Source organism: Tachypleus tridentatus, chromosome 7, assembly GCF_004210375.1.
Source record: "Tachypleus tridentatus isolate NWPU-2018 chromosome 7, ASM421037v1, whole genome shotgun sequence".
Lineage (NCBI taxonomy): Eukaryota > Metazoa > Arthropoda > Merostomata > Xiphosura > Limulidae > Tachypleus > Tachypleus tridentatus.
The window spans coordinates 143,229,678-143,251,079 of record NC_134831.1 but is presented as its reverse complement, the minus strand read 5'-3'; the positions used below and the strand labels follow the sequence as shown (position 1 = coordinate 143,251,079).

Genomic DNA, 21,402 nt, shown 5'->3' with positions numbered 1-21,402 from the left:
GATTGTAGATTTTTTATAATAAATAATAGTGATTAGTGCTGTGAGTTTGATGAAACCTTTTAACGTTAAAAACATACATATATGATTTTAAAATATTTAAAACTTTTAAAGTATGCATGTACAACACAAAAACTATTAACCATAGCTATTGAACAAAATGTAAATGCTTTATTCTGTGTTACTCTTAAAAAAACATTGTTTGATTTCTGATCCCAAAATAAACAGCATATAAAGCAGAAGCAACTTATCGTCTCCAAAATGAAAGTGAATTTTGGCATTTGAATAATTATGAGAGCCTTTTTCAACATATAAATTTATGCTAATTTTTAAATGAATATTTAAAACAATTATGAAGTGAAAATTTTATGTTAATGTTTTATCTGGAAATTTTAAACTGCATGAAGCCACTTTGCAATACCTGAAAAACAATGAGGAAAATAATTATTTTTTATTTCTCAGTGCATTGTTTTTATTACACTGCATTTGAGGAAAAGAGATTTTTTCGATGCAAAGAGGAAAGTTTTTAACATTTTACTTCAGTAACAAAACTGATATTTGTTCCTACATTATATATATACAGGGTGTTCGGAAAGTCACTGTGCACTTATATATTTATTAACAGACATGTTTCAATATAGAATACAGGAAGTAAATATGAATTACAATTATAAACAATGTTGAAAGTGACCCCCATTGGCATCAATACAGGCCTAGATCCTTCTTATTTTGTTTCTAAACACCACTATCAGTTGCTGGCTTGAAATAGACTGAATAAAATATGATTACAAAACTGCTCAGTGACTTTCTGACCACCCTGTAGTATATAATTTGGCACCAGATATCAGCTTTGCATATATATGTAAGCACTTATTATGTAATTAATTCAATCTAGATACATACATCTTAGATTAACAATAATGTGTTAACAATGTACTTCATTTTCATTGAGAAATTAAATGAAATAAAATAAACATTGTCATAGCAACAAAATACATAAATTTTATTCATAATAATTCACAGGTCAACAAAGTTTTTGTTGCATTTATATCAAACACTTGGTATTACATAATTTCTTGCCCTGATTTCAGATCTGAAGTTAGTTTTTTCCTCAGTGCTCTACTTTTTTTGCAATCAAGGTATTTGAAAATCTCAAAATTTCGTCATCATCACATTGACGCTGTAGTCTATCATGAAAAATATGTAATAAAATATGTTATAAAACTCTTTAATATAGCTGGGTAATAAAAAAGAAAATGCAAGATAGTATAAATGTATTCAAGTTATTTATATAAATTCAATTTTATATCAAGTTATATTTCAATTTATTTATATAAAACTGATTAGTAGATAAGACATTTGCTACTATGAGGAGGCAAAGCTCAATTGCAGTCTACTCAGGCATGAATTTCTGCTTGTAGCTCTTGCGTTTGTGGACTGTCTCAGGGCATTCTCGTTTAATGCTCCAGCAGTAATCTGCCATCATATGTTTGTCCCATCTCCTTGGTGACGCTCTTCCATGGTGTTGAGGTCTTGATGGAACCGCCTGCCTTGCTCGTCACTTACAGCTCCTGGGTTCTCAGGAATCTATCAAGATGACTGTACAGGTAATGGAGTTTAACACTCATGTTACATCCAAGATCGCGAAAAGCTGACAACATATATTCGCTACAAGGGTTTCATAGTTGTCAGCTTTTCAGAGGAGGAAATATGATCTTTCTCGACTGACAATTGGATCGTTGACAATATTTGGCATACCTGCCTTCAGAGTTTCACGTATGGGCCACTCCTTCTGGTTCCAGTGCTTTTCTCGAGCTCAGCTGTCCCACATGCAAAGATAGCAGGGTACTTTGTAAATCCTCTTTGTTGACCTAGGAGGAAATTAACCATTTTGAGGTCCACACAAATTGTCCAGTTTTGCTCGTGGTATTTTAGTAGGTCAATCACAGTCTTAATGTCATTATATTCCTCTCAGTAAATTACCAGAGTGTCCAATTGGAACAGCTGCATAGACATTGCCATTATGAAGTAGAAGCACTTCAAACTTTGCTTAGAACAATCTAGAAATAATGCCAGTCATTTGGATGGTATACTGGCATCCCTAATTCCTGGAGAAGACCTGAGATATTATGACAATAAACAAACATATTCTCTTCTGTAAAAAATGGCACAAAAGTCTGCTCCCGATTTCGGAAGTACGACACTTTAGTTGTATGGCTCAGCTGATTCTTTTCTTGCATCTTGGAAGCTAACACTTCAGCTACATTTTGGAAAGACCCAAATCACTGACAAGGTCATTCAACCCGGCTGGCTAAACTGTTGAGGAGTTAATGACTGTGGGGTCTCATAAGAAGGATCGCCAGATTCTGAAAATATTTTTGAGTTTCATCAGCAGTCTCTTGTTCTTGGTCACTACCCACATCTTCAGATGGAAGAAATCCTTTGAAAACTGGGATTGGGAGCTCATCAGAGTGCAGAGTAGGTCGGATTGCTGAGGGGATACAGGGATATGAGATTTTGTCTGCTTTTCTTGCCAATGCCCTTTGTATTGACCAGACAAAATAGCAGTCAGTTGTGTGGTCCATCGGTTCTTGCCAGGTCATGGGAATTCCAAAGGTAAACCCTTACGTTTCACTTTTGTCCAGTCACGCAGCATTTCCTCGCAGTTATGACACACAATATGTGGGGCCCATTTCTTGTCTTGGTCACCAAGAGCAAGTCCAAAGTACGCTTTATAAGCACGCCACAAACGGCGTTATATTACGCTTTGGCGAATAAGCGTGAAGCATCCACAAATATAACAGAAAGCGTCCGGCTTGTTCTCACATTGACGTCTCTTTGTAGCCATGATCAGATCTGAAACAAAATCTAAACAATTTTAATATCTTTATATGCAAAAGCGGCCGTTTGCTGAGAAAACACTTTACATAGAAGGTCGAAACGTTGTTCGCTCTTCTATGTAAAGTGTTTTCAGCCCAAACGAGCCGCTTTTGCATATAAATTCTCAACAAGTGGGTTTCTCGTCATCACTAATTTTAATATCTCTGTTGATAACATAAACGTGTAAGTAATTAATTTGACCACAAAATCTAAACAATTTTAATATCTCTGTTGATAACATAAGCGTGTAAGTGATTAACACGCTTCCTGCGATGGGACCCACGGTGTCTCACTATTGTCTTACCTTTAACTAAGTTACAGGCTAGAGACAAGTGTAACGACAACCTCACGTTATCATAGCTCATGCAGCACTGAAGCTGTCAGATGTACAAGAGCATCGCAGCAGTTGCCGGTTTGTCAATATAGGCATCGTGAGGAAACGTGTTCATTTGACCACAAACGACTAGAATGAAAACTTAAAATTGCATTAAAACTAGAGCATGTAGAGCTGAACCGTTTTCATATTTGAATTTAGCAGGTCACAAAGGGTAAGAATGAGTAAAAAAATCTTATGCAACTGAGATTTCGGAAAAAATTGTTGACCAGTGTAATTTTTATTTATATTTGTATGTATTTAATGTATAATAAGAAAATTAAACAACATTGTCATTATTCTAGAAACTACATATATTTTTATGGTATAACTAGAAACCAAATACATGGACTTATAGGGTACTTATATATTTATCTAATCTAAAGCTTTTGTATACATTTTAGGTATAAAAAGAATCTTAAAGCATTATATCTAGTCCATCCCACTACCTTCATAAGAGTAGTCTGGCAGATTTTCCGACCTGCTATCAGGTAGGTTTATATGTAGTTTTAAAAACATTGTTTTTAGTATATATGATTAAAATATATACATACCTATACTTTTAGATATTGTTTTTGTCCATTCTTCACCAGTTATCTTGAAGTGTTAAAAGCTATTGTCATGTTGTAGAAATGTGGATAGGTTTTGAAGGTAAGAATTAAAGAGATACAGTACCTGTCCAAATATAAATGGATCTTTGCTAGGTGAAAGGTGCAACAAGCACTTTTCTTTGATGCATTAGTCTTAACTTGCTCTATTTTAGGCTTCAAGTAAAAATGAACGTTTTAATTATATAATAAAGATGTCCATCCATACTAATGACCCATGACAGTCATTGTCTTAGTAATACTTTTAGCAAAGACAAAATTTATTGTGACATGTTTCTTTTAAATAGGAACTAAATATTTGACAATAAATTCTTATGGGAAGAAAGTTGAATGATTTGCAGAAATAAATTGTAAAACATTTTATTTGTATGTTTTGGTATTGTAATAAATTTAGTACATTTTATATTCTTATATGAAGCCAGGCACAAATATGTATAGGCTGAAATTCTAGTTATGTATTTCAATTTTTAATATACCTTTTATATATTATCTGTATTTTTAAAGTTTAAGTAACAAATTTATCATAAAAGAACAACTATTTTCCGAGTGACTAGGTTAGTATTTTACATGTTGCTGGTTGTAAAATAATTGTATTTGAAATAATTATGAATATTAGTAAATATGTATTTTATTTCACAGTGTAAAGTTTGGAAGGAAAATGATGTATGTCAATTATCTTGACGAGCTTAAAAATATCTTCATTTTGAACAGTTGGCCATTCCAAAAGTTGTTTTAGAGTAAGTATATGCATGGGCTTATAAACTATGTATTTTTGATATCACTGAGTAATTGGGATATGTTATTTCATAGATAGGTGGTACCTATTTTTCTTGATACATCAGATTTTGCTTGTACAACTTCTTATTGGCATGATGTACATGCAACATACTGTACAGTTATACATAATTTTTAAAACACTTTTCATTTAGAAAGATTTGTGTTGCAGATTTATGTTCTTGAAGAGAATTGAGACATCTGGAGCTCAGAAATACTTTGAATCAATGTTTATAGATTTATTTTACAAATTAATATCACACTACTACACCTAATTTCCTATAACTTTGTTCACCAAAACTATCATATGTAATTAGTGAATAAAAGATGTCCCTAAAATTTACTTTAATTTCTACCCTGTTGCATTCGTGTAGCTGAAGAAAACATTTTACGATGAATTCTTGTACCTATAAATTTTATTCATAGAATGAATAAAGTTTTGCAGGATTTGTAGTACTTTTTTTAGCAAAATGTACAATATATTAGGTGGTTAATTGGCATGTATTCGTGATGAAGGAAACAGTCCACTTTTCAGAAGTGGTTTGAGTTGTTGGATTTCTCTTCTCATGCTAATTTTTTTTTTTTTTTTTCAAGCTTTTGCCGGGTATCTAGCACTTCTGCTTGTTCCTCCACCTTCCTGGCCACCAAGACTCGGGCGAGCGATCACCTCTTTCCTTCGAACTAACTGTTTCTTTGACTATAATCGTCCTTTTACCCTGGTGGAACTAAAATGGCCCTTCATCGGTCTGCCAGTACGTCTGTTGGACCTGATGATATTCATTATGACATGCTGCACCATTTATCTCCTGCTTCTCTTAATGTCCTTCTGATTGTTTTCAACCGGATCTGGCAGAAGAATGTTTTTCCTGATGCTTGGCCAGGCTATTATTTTACCTTTCTCTAAGCCAGGAAAGATCCCAAGATTCCTTCAAACTACCATCCAATTGCTTTGACGAGCTGTCTCTGTAAGACATTAGAAAGGATGGTTAATGCTCGCCTTGTTTGGTTCCTTGAATCAAACAACCTCCTCTCGCCCACCCAGTGTGGGTTCCGTCGACAGCACTCCACCACAGACCACCTAATTGTCTTGAAACATCTATCAGAGAAGCCTTTCTCAACCGCCAACATCTTGTATCAATATTCTTTGACATAGAGAAGGCTTACGACACAACATGGAGGTATGGCGTTTTGAGACCTCCATACATATGGGTTACGTGGCCATCTACCCATGTTTATTAAAAAATTTTTAATGGACAGGAGATTCCAGGTTCGTGTGGGTTCGACACTTTCCCGTTCTTTTGTACAGGAACTTGGAGTCCCTCAAGGCTGTGTATTGAGTGTTACACTCTTCAGTATAAAGATAAATGCCATCACTGAACAACTCCCTCTCACTGTTGCGAATGGGCTGTATGTCGATGACTTTCACATCTCATGTCAGTCGTCAAACATGAGATATATTGAGCGGCAACTACAAACCGCCCTCAATTGTGTAATGGAAGTGGACTATGGCGAACGGCTTTAATTTCTCTCTCTCCAAAACTGTATGCATGCACTTTTGCCGTCGACGGGGTATTCACCCTGATCCTGAACTTCATATCGGTGGAGTTTTGCTGCCAGTTGTCCCGGAGACCAAGTTCTTGGGGCTTATCTTTGATCGTAAACTGACCTTTATACCACACTTAAAGCAGCTTGGTCAAATGCACAAGAGCACTGAACATCCTCCGTGTTCTCTCTTCTACCAGTTGGGGGCAGATCGCTGTTCAATGTTAAAGGTATATCGTGCTCTTATTAGATCGAAACTTCGATTATGGATCAATGGTCTATGGCTCTGCCAGACCCTCGCCTTAAAGATGCTGGACCCCGTTCATCACCAAGGACTTCGACTCTGCACTGGGGCTTTCCGCACCTCTCCAGTTCAAAGTATATACATTGAATCTCATGAACCTTCTCTACACCTTCGCCATTTGCAACTATCTTTACAATATACTTGAAACTTCATTCCTTACCAAAGCATCCCACCTGGAAATGTGTTTTCCTTCCTCGGTGGGCAGTACTTTTCAGAACAGACGATCTGTCATTGCTCCGTTTGGCCTTCGCATCCGGAAGCAATTGGATGAATTGGGTCTGTCCTTGGATAACATTGCATGTTCCACAGGTCGGCCCATCCCACCATGGCTTATTACAGCCCCCAAATGTGACCTTTCTTTCAGTCACCTAAAAAGGCAGATACTCCAGATTGGAAGTACCGTCTTTATTCAATGAATATCTTTCAAACAATCATTCAGTTCCTATTTATACAGATGGTTCCAAATCAGGTAATTCAGTGGGCTCTGCTATGGTTTGCTATGGGTCAGTAGTTGCCGCAGAATCCCTTCTACAGCTTCTGTGTTCACTGCTGAACTGTATGCCATATCTCTTGCCCTGGATCATATTGCAGCTGAGCAGTACTCCAACTGCACTATTTATACTGATTCGCTTAGTTCTATACTTGCCTTGGAATCGCTACACGTTGGCTCACATCCTATTCTCGCTGATATTCGTAACCGACTGGCCTGTTTCTCATTAGCAGCTACTTCAATCCAGTTTTTCTGGATATCAGGCCATGTTGGTATTTATGGAACGAGCTTGCAGACATGGCAGCTAAATATGTCTGCTTCAGCACCATCACTCCTATGTCTATTCCGTACATGGTCTATGGTGTTATCTTCAAGGGTCGGCTCCGTGCAAGCTGGCAGTCCACTTGGAGTGAGCAACGTGACAACAAACTTTTTCAAATCAAACCCAAAATTGGACTTTGGCCATCTAGCTTCCGTAAAGTTCGGAAGGAAGAAGTTGTTCTCACTAGGCTACGCATTGGTCACAGTTTTTTAACTCATCATTTTCTTTTATCTGGAACTGATGCACCAATGTGTAATTTGTGTAACACTCAAATCACTATCAGCCACGTTTTACTTTCTTGCCATCGTTACAATTCTCAACGACGGCAATATTTTAAACATATTTTTCCCAGGGTCAATCTGTAACATTGGACAGAGTTATTGGTTATGGTGACTCTGTCCACCTTGATAATGTTTTTAATTTTTTAATGGCCATTAACCTTTTTAATCTCATTTAAGTGTTGCATGTTTATTCATTACACCTTTTTAATTGTGGTTCCTTTTTTACAGTTTTAATCTCTGTCATTCAATTTGACATTGGACAATGGCCAGAACATTAAATAACTCGACACCAGGACTGGAAAGGCCAACTTCAGGTGACTAACGCTCCTGTTTGAACTATCCGTTTGAACTACTCGTTAGTCATCCTGGCGAGTTGTTATTATACTTTTACTGCATATCATTTCACACTTTTACTAATTAACTTTTAGTACTGGCCATATTGACTCATAACCGGAACCAGGACTGGAAAGACCAACTTCAGGTGACTGACGGTGGTTTTTATACTTACCTGTTAGTCTTCCTGGCGGGTTACGATCATTACCATTCTGCTACAGGTAGTTCTTTACAACTTTGTTGACTGGATGTCAACATTGGTTTTTACGCCATTTTCTGTCTTAATTGCCGTTTTGCTTTTATCTTCAATTACTTCTACAAATTTTACTCCATTTACTTGACTTTATCCTTTTACTGGACATTTGGCTACTCATTATTACGATTTTATGGAGTGTCTTTTAAAACTTTTACTTTCTTTTACATTTTGATAATAGCTGCTATGACACATAACCCAGAACCAGGACTGGAAAGGCCAACTTCAGGTGATTGACGGTGGTTCTTGAACTTACCTGTTAATCTTCCTGGCGGGTTATGATCATTACCTTTTTGCTAGAGTAAATACCTTACAACTTCTTATACTCTACCTTTTATCTTAACATTGTAGACTAGGTATCAACATTGGTTTTATACTTTTTTGTTTTACCTTCAGTTCCATTTATGTCTATTACTACATTTATTTATTTATTTTTTTTTTTTTACATTTTTACCGAATGTCTCGCGCAGATGGCCTCGCTGCTTTGTGCCATAAAACACTAAATCAATCAATCAATCAATCTAATTTTTTCAGTTGATCCTTCATGTTTTTAAATATAATAAGACACAATATGGTCTATAATATTCTTGAAAATCTCCAACTACGTCATTATTTTCTCCATAAGCATATAACTACAGACTTGTACTTTTTCTTACATAACACAATTATTTGTTTGTTCAAAATAAAACTAATATTATTTGAAAACGTGTATGGTATTTTTATGAATGCTTTTATCATTTTATTATGATACAGAGATTATGCTTCCATCTCTCATGAGGCCTGACTTTATTGCAACACTATAAAGAGGCTAAAGATGATAGTGCCCTATATGTATGTATGTGTGTGTGTCTACATACACTGCTGGCCAAAATCTCAAGGCCGAATGAACGTAAAGAAAAAATATGCATTTTGCATTGTTAGACTCAACCGCTTATTTAAGTAGAGCTTCAAAAAATGAAAATAAGAAAAGGGAAAATAAAAATAAAAAAAAACTTTTTTAGCATTTAATAGGGAAAATGTGGAGACTATAAAATTAGTCTAAATATTAGCTGGTCAAATATTTAAGACCATACCAAAAAGAAGTTCCAAACAGGGTAGGAAATGCCCAACGAGAGGTCTCAGTAGTGAGTTGCACGACCGTCATTATGAATAACTGCAAACATTCGCTTTGGCATGGTCGATATAAGCATTTGCAGAAGGCTGGCTGGAATGTTATTCCAAGTGGTGAAGATGGCTTCACGAAGATCATGCACTGTTTGGAATTGACATCCATTTCTATAGACTTCTCTTGCCATCCACTCTCAAACATTTTCTATGGGGTTCAGTTCGGGTGAACACACTGAATGGTACAAAAGAATCACATTATTTGCCATGAAAAAATCCTTTGTCCTGCGGGAATTGTGTATTGCAGCATTGTCCTGCTGAAAGATCCAGTCATTTCAACACAAGCAAGGGCCTTCAGTCAATAAGGATGCTCTCTCCAACATGCCAATGTAGCCAGCTGCTGTTTGACACTCCTGTATAACTTGAAGCTCCATTGTTCCATAGAAGGAAAAAGCACCCCAGACCATGATGGAACCTCCTCCACTGTGTCATGTAGAATATTTCTCTGGTGGGATATCCTTATTGTGCCAGTAATGTTGGAAGCCATCTGGACCATCCAGGTTAAATTGTTTTCTAATCAGAGAACAAAACCTTCTTCCACTTTTCTATGTCCCATGTTTGGTGCTTCTCAGCAAAGTTTAACCGAGTTGCTTCGTGGTGTGGAAGGAGGCGTGGCCTTTGAAGATGTTTACGGTTTTTAAAGCATTAATCTCGCAGATGCTGTCTTATTGTTCTTGAGCTGCATTCTGCGTCCGTAAGGGCCTTAATCTGGTTCAACGATCAACTGGTGTTTTGTCGGACAACCTGTCGAATCCTCCTGCTCAACACCGGTAAAATTTTCTTGGGCCGACCATTTTAAAGTCTTGTTCTGTATCCCTCAGGGTTTTTTAAGAAATTTGCAAGGGCAGTTTTACTATGCTCAATCTCACCATCAATGGCACATTGAGAAAGACCTTGCTTTTGCAGCTCGATAATTCTGCTATGTTCATACTCTGTCAACTTTTTAGCCTTTGTCGTGTTTTTACCCAATGTAACACAGGAGATGTCAGTGAGAGATATTGATAACACTAATGGTTGAACACAAATTACTAAATTTCGTTACGTGTTTACCAATCAACACTTTGTTTCAGTATGGTCTTAAACTTTTAATCAGCTAGTGTTTAGGGTTAATTCAAAGTGTTCACATTTTCCCTATTAAATGCTAAAAAAGTTTTTTATTTTTATTTTCCCTTTTCTTATTTTCATCTTTTGAGACTCTTCAAATAAGTGGTTGAGTCTAACAATGCAAAATGCAAATTTTTTCTTTATATTCATTAGCCTTAAGGTTTTGACCAGCAGTGTATAAATTTAAAATAAAACAAATACTAAACTGAAATAAATTTTTATCTTTCAAAATGAAACAAAACTTAGATATATGCTGAAATTAAAATAGTTTATTTCTCTGTTTTCTAATTGCAAAATCCTAGATAATTTCATCAAATCTGAGTTGACAAAGAATGTCTGCTTCTATACACAATAGGAAAATGAAATCAAGTCTGTTCTAACATGTTGTTATTTTGAGGGTTTTTTTTATATTCTATTATGCTGAGTAAAAGACCATTCTGTGGAACATTTAGTAATCACCAATGTTATATAATGGGTAATCTAGGACTAGGCTGAAGAGTCCACTAAAAGAAAAACAAACCTGCTTATAAAATGTTCTTAATAGTGTTTTATAATGGTCTATGACCTCCTGCATTTTTATATCTGTATAGTAATATTTAAGACACAATTTACATTTACAAAGTATGACACACTTAAACTGGTATAAGAAAATTTAAAGCATAACCTTTGTGACCTTAATGCATTTATTTTCTTCAAAAATACTTTGTTCATATATTGTGTATTTAATTACATAAAACTGAACACAAAGACTTCAAGATATAGTAATGAGAAGGTATTCTCTTTATAATACAATTACTATTACACTACTATGTGTTATTTAATAGGCAGAAGCATTCTGTTAAAAGTTAACTTATATATGATGTTTTATAACATTTAATTTAATGAATTTTTAATGTTGTGTTCATTCATAGTTATGACAAGCAACTTAAAGCAGCTGCCAAAGGATCATGGTTTCCTAGATCATCAAGTTGTAGCAGTCTAAATGTTGTAACTCCTGTCTGTTCTACTCAACAGTTCCGAGTTTCATTGTCTTTGTAAGCAATTCTTTATTTAGATACCAGTGTATAATGTAAAACCCAACAAGAAACAATTATCAAATAGAAATCTTGATGAGAAGTACTTTTTAAACTCAGATTACTGCACTTTAAAGATTTCGGATGAACTTGATTATTCAATATTATCCATAGTTTGGTACTTGTTAACCCCTTCTGTAATTTGTCTGAGAAAATTCAGGTGTCTTTCATGTTTTACAAATTATGTTCCTGAATTAAATTGGATAAACCATTTCTCAACATATTTTTAATTATCTGCCAAAATTTATTCACATGTTATGAAGTTTTGCAGTTAGTGCTTGCTAGAAGACATTGAAAATACTGTTTGTGATGGTCTATGTCAGATTTATTTTGAATTATGTACCATAAACACTACAGAAAACCATTCCTATTCTTTACTGTAATTTCATTGACATATATTGCATATAAATCACAATATGTAACTTTTATTTATCAAATAATCTTTGTGCTGAAATATAACAACTGATCATAAAAAAATGTTTGTTAATATATAAATATAAGTTGTCAAAAGTGAAAATGAAAAACCTAATTATTTTAGCCCATTTAAAAAAGGCCTGACACAATAGATTGGGAGGACTTAATATACTTGTCTATATTTACATCTCAAATCAATACATATTTATCAGTCATCAACAGTGTTTGATAAATACCAAGATAGTATCTTTTTTTAATCTTAAATCAATGTTGATATAATGTCTTAAGTGGCATAATATTTTGTCTTTTTTTCATGCCGTGGGTAATGTTTTATACTAAAATGTAAATACATAATTTGGTTTTTAAGTTTCTGTTTGTGTATGTTTTATGTATGCTGTTTTACTGAGGATTTATCATTAAGCTTTGTATATCTCCTTAAGTATAAAGGAACACAACAGTGGTGATGCAATACCCCGTGTCGTGAAGACATGCATTGCTTACCTTGACAATGATACAGGTATGTTTACTGTGTGTGTGTGTGTATATAAATTTGTGTGTCTGTATGTGTAATGAATCTAATTGTGAGCTGGCACAAGAAATTAGAATGCAGTTTACTCAAGCATTCTGTGTTTAAGGAAAACCTTTTGCTCTTGTTTATCATTTAAAAACATTTTTGTGAGGGGTAATTTTGAAAGGGTTTTTTGTGCTGTAACAATAGTTATATTTATCTCTCAAATCATTAAAAATATCTATTAACCCTGAGTATTATATGTACAAATACAATTTTTTTTTCCTAATCTTGTGTAAAATTTGATTTCACATTTTTAAGTAGTGTCATATTTATTTTATTTGCAAATGTATTTTAATGCTAAAATCTAAATATATAATTTTAACAAGGGACAGAAGAAGCAACTAAAGGATTAGGTTTAACATAATAGATATACTAGTGAATCTAATGTAAATTATCACAAAATCTCAGCTATTTGGTTTTCTCTGGAGTGAAACCTGCAGATGTATATTTTCCAAAGTATCAGCTTTCTATTGGTTATAATTATAGCAATAAAACGTAGCACAAGTTATCACTATGTAAAAAAACAAGAAATTTGGAGAGGGGTTATGGTTTTGCTCTGTTGCTATAGATTTATTTTTCAATCAAAACATGATGTGAAAGCTTGAGACCTGGTAGTTTTACTTGTGATAGGTATTGTTTGGACTTGAAATAGAGTGGAAGTGTTAGCAACAATTTTGTCAACATTATAAGATGATCAAATGTACAGCTCAAATGGTTCACAAAGTCAGAGATTGGAATGTTTAAAGGCTGTTTTTTTTATTTCACATTGTTAACAAGTGAAAAATACACAGTATAAACATTTTCATTCTAAACTGTGTTCTGATACCAAGTTTGTCAACAAACACTGAAAATTAGTCTTATAATGTAAAGTACTGGTGTAGTAACACTGATAAATATCACAAGTATGCTAACCTATTTTAATTATTAAATGCTTTGATGATTATGACTAAATATGGAAAATGTGACAGTTATGGGGTTGTACCCCCATAAAAGAAGACAGTTGAATTTATAAGATGCTTACATCTTATAAGTCAACTGGCATAAAGCAGAGGGTGATTACTGATTAAGGACCAGAGGGTGATATGTTTTTGAGGAGTAAAATGGCTGGTGCACAGTGTTTAAATAAACAGTATGTTCACAAGTGATGAATTCATCTGCTAAGCACAAAGAAGAGGGTGAATTGAGAAATGAAGAGTGTAGAGGCCTAAGAAAGGTGAAATATGCACAAACATATATCTTTAGAGTGCATATTGTAATAACTGCAACTGCACAATATATATACACTTATACATGCATATATCATGGAAGTGTCAACCCTAACCCTCAGAGAAGTGGGTCGCCAACACCAAACAAACCATTTTTATTTTTTTTAAGTTTGGTTTTATAAGTCAGCTTAATTTTATAGTAATGCAATATATGATTTTGAGCTGCCCCTCCAGTGGCACAGCAGTATGTCTGCAGACTTACAATGCAATAAACTGGGTTTTGATACCAGTGGTTGGGCAGAGCACAGACAGCCCTTTGCATAGCTTTGTGCATAAATACAAAACAAAAAAAACAACAACAAAGATATTGAACTTGTAGTGCTAGGTTTATTGTGTCACACAACTATTACTAGTTTGTAAGAAAGTAACAGTACAGTATTTTATAAAACTGTAAGATATGTGATACATAAAATATATATCGCAGTACAACAATAAATGTGCAAAAGTGTGCTGTCATATTTATTCTGCCACACTTATTCATCTTTAATTTGTATAAGAAAAGGCTTAATTCTGTGATCTTGTGGTTGTAAGTAAATTGCACATTGTATATTGGTTAATAAATATATGTCTTTTAAAATAGCTATTTGCTAAAGTAAAAAATGTAACAATTACTCTTAAGTCATTCAAACAGAGATGTAGTAGAAGTTTTATACATTGTATGTATGGTATTGTGGTATGTGTATTGCAGTGCACTTTTTCTCACCCCTATTATTTAGTGATTACAGTAGATACCCTGTGTTTCATTTCTATGATATTGAAGCACAGAGTTCTCTAAATTGGTAAACTCTTATAAAATAGATAATTCTTTCTACTTTGAAAGCAATGGTTAAGTATTAAGAATATCTACATGTATAAAAGAACACAATGTGGCTTTGTTATAAGAAAAACAAACAAACATTTTTTTTATGGCTAAAATTTAAGGTATATTTCATTATTAACTATCAAATCATTCAGATGTTCTGAAAGGGTATAAGGAATGACACAAACATTGATTTCATATTTCAGTTAATAGATCTGTTATTTCAGTGATAAGAAAACCAAAAACGCAATCTCTCTAATCAGTTTAAAAAACAATATATTTTTTGCTGAATAATTAATTAAAAATACCTAATTAAAGTAAACTATTACTACATGTTTTCTCTGCATGGTATTTTTTACAGCATTTAACACTAGGCATATCACAACCTTTATACAGAGTTACATTAAAAATATAATTAATAATTTATCAATGTATATCAGTAAAATTAGTATCAAAATATAGTTTGTAATACAAAGTTTTATGTTTTTAATTTCAAAATGCAATATTTAACTAAAGTCTCTCTTCACTGCTAGGTGTCACATGATGCACTTTCTGGCATTCTGATTTTCTCCTTTTTAAGTTTTTTCTTTCATCCTTTTTTGAGATTGCCCATCCAATTAGAAACATAAACTGCACATATTTACATGGCAAAAAATAAAATAAGAACCTCCTCTCAAATTTCTTGGATATGAATAAATTTGTTAAACCCACATGACAATCCCCCCACTCTGTCTTAATAAAGACGTATCTGTAGTTCTCTCTGACATTGCTGCTGGACTTCTGTATAACCAGTAGAATGTGCATATTTTTTTTACACAATTCTCTTAATGTTTATTTGTTTTACGGGGTCTAGTAGACAACTTAGTATGAGTTTTACAGTGTAGATCATTGTTTCAATTCTCAACAGCTAACTGAATTTTTTAATTTATTGTTTAACTAAAAATTTAAATTATAGTAATGTTGGGACATTCTGTTCTAGTGTCTGATGTACCTTTTGTGTTCTAAATTGCATATTTACAAGCAACATGAATTATTCTGTGAACAAGCAACATATTGTAAAAAAAAAAGTCCAGTGATATTTAAGTTTTTCAGGAGGTTATACAGTAAGAACCTATTAATTTAATGCATCTAAAAAAACTTGTTTGTAGAATAGGTTTAGTCACCATGTTTGTAGATTGAAATCCAAAATTGGTCTTTTTTTCAAATGTTTTTATAACAACATTACAGAATGAAGAAAAACATGCTATGTCAATATTGTTGACCTTGAATTTATCTACATGAAGCAGTTGTTATGCTATTTTAATGCAACATGACTTGAGCTGTGTTACTTATCATGGTTGTGATGTTACTCCAAAAAACAACAGTTTGTCTGTGGATATACAAAGCTAGAAACTGGGTTTTGGTGCCTGTTAGTAAGCAGAGCACAGATAGCCCATTATGCAGTTTTGTGCTTAATTACAAAGAAACCAAAAAACAGGATATTTGAGCATCGTGAGATGAGAATACAGTAGTATCAAAGTATACACAATGAATACACACAATAAAGAAATAGAGATGCAATGTGTTTTATGTAGCATTATTATCACATTTTTATTTTCTGATTTGCACTATTTTTATGTATATTTTTAAGAAAAAAGTGAAAAAATTAGCAACCTGTTACCTTAAAAACAAAACTTAAATGAATATTTTTATGAATTGCTCACTTAGTTCATGTAGATTGAAATTACTTGATATAATTTGATCATTTGTTTATGTTAAGTTGTCCTGTTGTGATATATTTGGTTTATCATATTTGGAGATGGTCTAAGATGTATTGTCAAACAGTAAAACCAAATGGAAGCAGATGTGAAAAAGTTATAATCTGAGGCTGTTTGGATAAATAATTGTTATAGTATGTTACAATATGCAGCCATTGTGGAAAGAAAAAAAAATTTTTTTTTCATATTTTGCAACTTGACTTCACTACAAATTGATGCTTTTTAGTGTATCACAGTAAATAAAATGAGATATAGGTTCACCAAAGAAAACTTTTAATATTAAATTAAGAGGTTATAGATGTTATACAAATAGAATATAAAATGTGCAAGGTTGAAAACAAGTATTTCTGTTCTTAGCATGTAAATTAACTTACTTAGACTGAATCAGTGAAGGATTCAAATGTCCACAGACAGATTTTTTTGTAGGAATACTTTACTAAAAAATCTTTTTTTTTGTATACAACAAATCCGTAATTTTACTAAAAGCTTACCACGTTTTGTGAATGTACATTTAACATATTCAGAGGTACAGTTACATGGTGGTTACAAGGTTGGTCAAATTGATTCAACCTGTCTCTATAGGATTTAAATGCTCTTTAAGGATATGTGAACATGTAGTATTATGTGTCTTATTAACTTCACATTTATTACTGTATTGTTTGAATAAAAATAGCAAAGAAACCTTTATTTAGTTTGTAGTCTTGTTCCACATTCTTTAAACATGTTCCATCTGTTCATTAAGCTGTCACTGTATAAGAATAATCGTGAGGTTAGAAAAACACTTAGGTTCAATAAATCAGTTTAACACAAAGACATGATACATCCATAACATAAGCACTTTCATAAGGTAGACTTTTTTTCTGTAGGATCAAACTGTGATATCAACGTAGTTGACCTTGAACTTCTGTATATTTACTAACTTTCATACTATTTTAATGCAACATGACTTTAACTATATTACTTATTCTGGCTGTGATGTTCCTCCATAAAACGAGAAGTGCCAAGTTAGTTATGTAGATTTCTGATAGCATGTGATGAAAATAGACGTGGAGAGCTCGAGTAGCACCAGATGAGAATACTGCTATGGTCACAGCAGAAACAGTTTGCCCCTTGAAGAAGGAAGGTTCACCTTTCAAAAGTGTTTGTGGTATAGAGTATTGCTGTACAAGGACATAAAATCTGATGAGTTATATTTACATTTTCTACCTTTAATCTAAGGCTGCTCGTACACTACATGCTTTTGATGATAGCAAACATTGCTGACATTATTCCTCATGCAACACATTTATTTAAAGTAGATTGAATAGCATTTTCATGTGGAATGTCATGGAAAAAAAATTGGAGTTCTTTATAGTTAATATACACTTTCTAGATTTAAATCATCATTTGCTGAACTTCATCCACTGTTTGAGACTAAAATAAAACTGCTGTGTCAGGTATTAATATAACTTGTTTAGATTTATTTGGTAATTTACTGAATATATCCACTATTTTAGACTGTAGAATAAAACCAATGAGCCAAGTTAACTGTAAGATCACTCTTTGCCAGTATCAGTGAATGTGTTTCAAATGATGTTAATGATAGAAATAATACAGCTAAGAGTTAATGTTAAAAACATATTGTATAGAATATAAATAATTAGTCTTTCACTGTAACAGTATTGTTTACTTAGTTCTTTTAAATCAAAATTTCGAATGTTTTACCTGACAGAAAGAAGTGCATGTTTCACAGTTAGTTTATTAGTATGTCATAGGAGAACTTCTGAGCAGAAATTAATGAACATGTGTGAATTAGTCCTGTTATTTATTCCTCCATATTTCTAGCTCTTGAAACTGAAGGGATCTTTAGGAGATCAGCCAATACCCAAATTCTTAAAACAGTACAGAATTGTTTTGATGAAGGTATGTAGTATGAGTAGATGTTTTTATTGTAAATTTTGATAAGTTTAAAGGTCTTGTCAATTTAAAATGAAATAATTTTGACATATTACCAATACTTGTATCAACAATAGCACTATGTAAGACAAATTTTGTTCCTGGATAGTATGCATAATTTCTTAATTGCTTATGTTGTAAAAGTACAGAAAATGACCATTATTCCCTTCAGACTTTGCTTTTGTGACCTGGATAATGAAATTTAGAAATAAACCTATTTTCCATGTAAAATCGAGTAAATTTGCACATTTTTATTTACATAAGGTCTGAATAAAACAACATATGAATCAAGATTTACATGTATTTACACTAAAGTTGTAGAAAAAAATGTTTAGAAGTGAGTAGTTTTTTGAGATTTGTGACTGTAATATAAATTACTTTCATGTATTAGCACCCAAATATAGTCTCCCATCATGTTTTTGTTATACGTTCCTTGGTAGCAGCATTGAAAGTCCAGTATATTTTGATAGAAGTGCTTGCCTTGCTCCTCTGAGTATGGTCCTATGTTCTCCTTGAATTTATCAAGATGAGTGATAAGAATATGGACTTTCAGGGACATCCTGTAGCCCATTTTGCCATAGTTCTTCACCAGAGCCTCAACTAGTTCTACATAATTTTCGCCTTATGTTTGCCCAAGAAGCCCCGAACCACTGCGACATAGCTGACCCAAGCTTTTTTTTTTTTCCTTCATATTGAACTCCTTGGGGAATTCTGTGCACTCCATGATCTTCTTTATTTGTGGTCAAATGGAGACACCAGCTTTGACCTTTGCCTCAGACAGCTTAGGGAAGAAGTCTCGAAGGTACTTGAAGGCTGCAGACTCCTTATTAAGAGCTGTGACAAATTGTTTCATAAGACCCAATTTTATGTGCAATGGTGGGAAGAACTTTAGAAGGTCCACTAGTGGCTCACACTTGACATTGTGCCTCCTCACAGAGAACTCAGTTTGTTATGGCCAGTGCTTCCTGTTGTAGTGTGGTGCAGTGTTCCTGCTGTCCCAAAGACAAAGATAACAGGGAAACATCGAGAGTGTTTTTTCCAGTGCTTGCAGGTAAAATGAGGTGCCCACAGTATGTCTGGATCGCTGACAGGCACGCCATAATATGCCTTGTAGGCTTCACACATTTTAGGAAATGCTGTCACAGAGTACTTTTTCGCTCTTTTCTTGATAAATTGACCACACACATAGCAGAATGTGTTTGAAAAATGCTTGCAGCTTCTTGATGCCATCTCTGATAAAATCAGATAGGTCTATGTGTTCACTTAGGCAGCTAGAACTAAACTGAAGTGGTGAGTGGTGAGCCCCTGTATATATATTACTATGGAAAGTTCTAGAAAAATCTAAAAGGTTCTTGAAAATTCTTGTAAGTTTGAGAAAATTCTTTTATCAGCTACTCAGCACTGAATCTACCTGGAACGTTCTGGAAAATGGGTAAATTTGAAAATTTCATTACCCAGCTCACAAGAGCAAAGTTTGAAGAGAAAAATAAGTCTTTTCCATTTATTTTAGGTATAAGCAATTGGGAAATAACACTTTCTGCCCAAGAACAAGAAAAAGTAAAAATTTTGTTACATAGTGTAATAAATGCAACAACAGAAAATAGCATGTGATGTTAACTGAACCAAAGTGATGAGATAATAATGTATTATTGTGATGTGATATCATCAGTATATAATAATACTGAATGTCCTATTCCACCACCTATTACTGTACATGTTGTAGTCTTATTGCCTCATAAACAATGATATAACCTAGGCATTCAGTGGAAAAACAAAAAGGCCTTGTTGGCAGTGGCATACAACAAATTATGGTTGAACTGCCAATATGCACACTTTCCACTAAAAACTTCTGTTGGACAAGTGAAGAATGAAATTAATTAAATTATTTTATTTAATATGATGTAATACCATACAAAATGCTATGTAATTAAATATTATATACCTTATAGTACAGAGTGTAGCTTATACTTGGTGCAATGGGGCTTTACAATAATTAAACTACATATAACATGAAACATTCAGTTCAAACTAGCTAATCCACTAAATATAGAACTAAGTGTTCTTGTCATTTTCTTTTTACAGAGTTAATATATAAGGTTAATTAAACTACTATATTATCAGTGAGGGTCAATAACCTAGGCATCAAAGTATAGTTTATAACTAAACTTTTAATGCAAGTTTTAGTTTCTTAATTTTGAAAGAAGAATTTAAATTCCCTGTCTTCATTTTTTGTGTATCATTTGACCATTCTTTGCTTTGAATACCAATCTTAAAACTTCTTTCGATTCCTGTGTTATTTTCTTAGTTCCAAGGACGTGACCTGATAGACTTGTACATTAGATATCTATGAGCTAAAATAAAAACCTATAGCATTATATTTTTTATGCTTCAATTGCTTTGTATGCCATAATCTGAAACATGTTATAGCATGTTATTATTTATGCTTCAATTGCTTTGTATGCCATAATCTGAAACATACATGCCATTGCTCTTTTAGCATACTCATCCCAGTGGCATTTACTGTTGTATTATTTATAACTAATAGAAAAATATTTTAATTTAGTTCATTCTTATGATTGGTTTTTGAGTTATTCTGCATCATTTTCATGTTTTGCTATTTCCAAGATTACCTTTACCAGGTAAGAAAATAGTTTAATACACATTTAGCGTAGTTAATAAGTCAGGTAAATTATAATAGTTTTAGGACATTGTTTTTTGTTACATGTTAATATTTTGTGTTCCAAATTGCATAATTAAAATATAAAAGAATTTAGTAAAGTACTAAGAACACTGTTACAAAAAATAGTTCTTTCTTATGATTTTACTTATTTTACTATTTAACTTCATTAAAATGTAATTATTTTCACTAATATATATACTTTAATGTATATATTTATATACATATATGTATATAAGTGATGTAAATGTATATATATATATATATATGTACACTGTGGTATAGGAACCAACGTTTAATTCATTTCATGTGTGATAAGAGTTAAACAGATGAATATGTTCACAAATATAATTTCAAATCACAAGGATGTACATTTTTATCATTGCTGGATAAGTGGAGGAAAAAGGAAGAGAATTAAGAAGAAACTCTGCCATTCAGTATTTGCTCACTTTAAAAGTTACTAGGTTATTTTCTGTTTAACATGTT

The 21,402-nt window shown here is 33.1% G+C and overlaps 1 protein-coding gene across 1 annotated transcript in view; it reads left to right on the top strand.

The window, feature by feature from the left end:
• LOC143256794 (rho GTPase-activating protein 8-like) overlaps positions 1–21,402 on the top strand; it is a 54,554-nt gene that overhangs the window by 23,578 nt on the left and 9,574 nt on the right. The window contains 6 exon segments of the mRNA XM_076514478.1: positions 3,655–3,741; positions 4,498–4,550; positions 4,553–4,595; positions 11,337–11,459; positions 12,353–12,429; positions 18,129–18,206. Of these exon segments, the coding sequence (XP_076370593.1) occupies positions 3,655–3,741; positions 4,498–4,550; positions 4,553–4,595; positions 11,337–11,459; positions 12,353–12,429; positions 18,129–18,206 (461 nt within the window).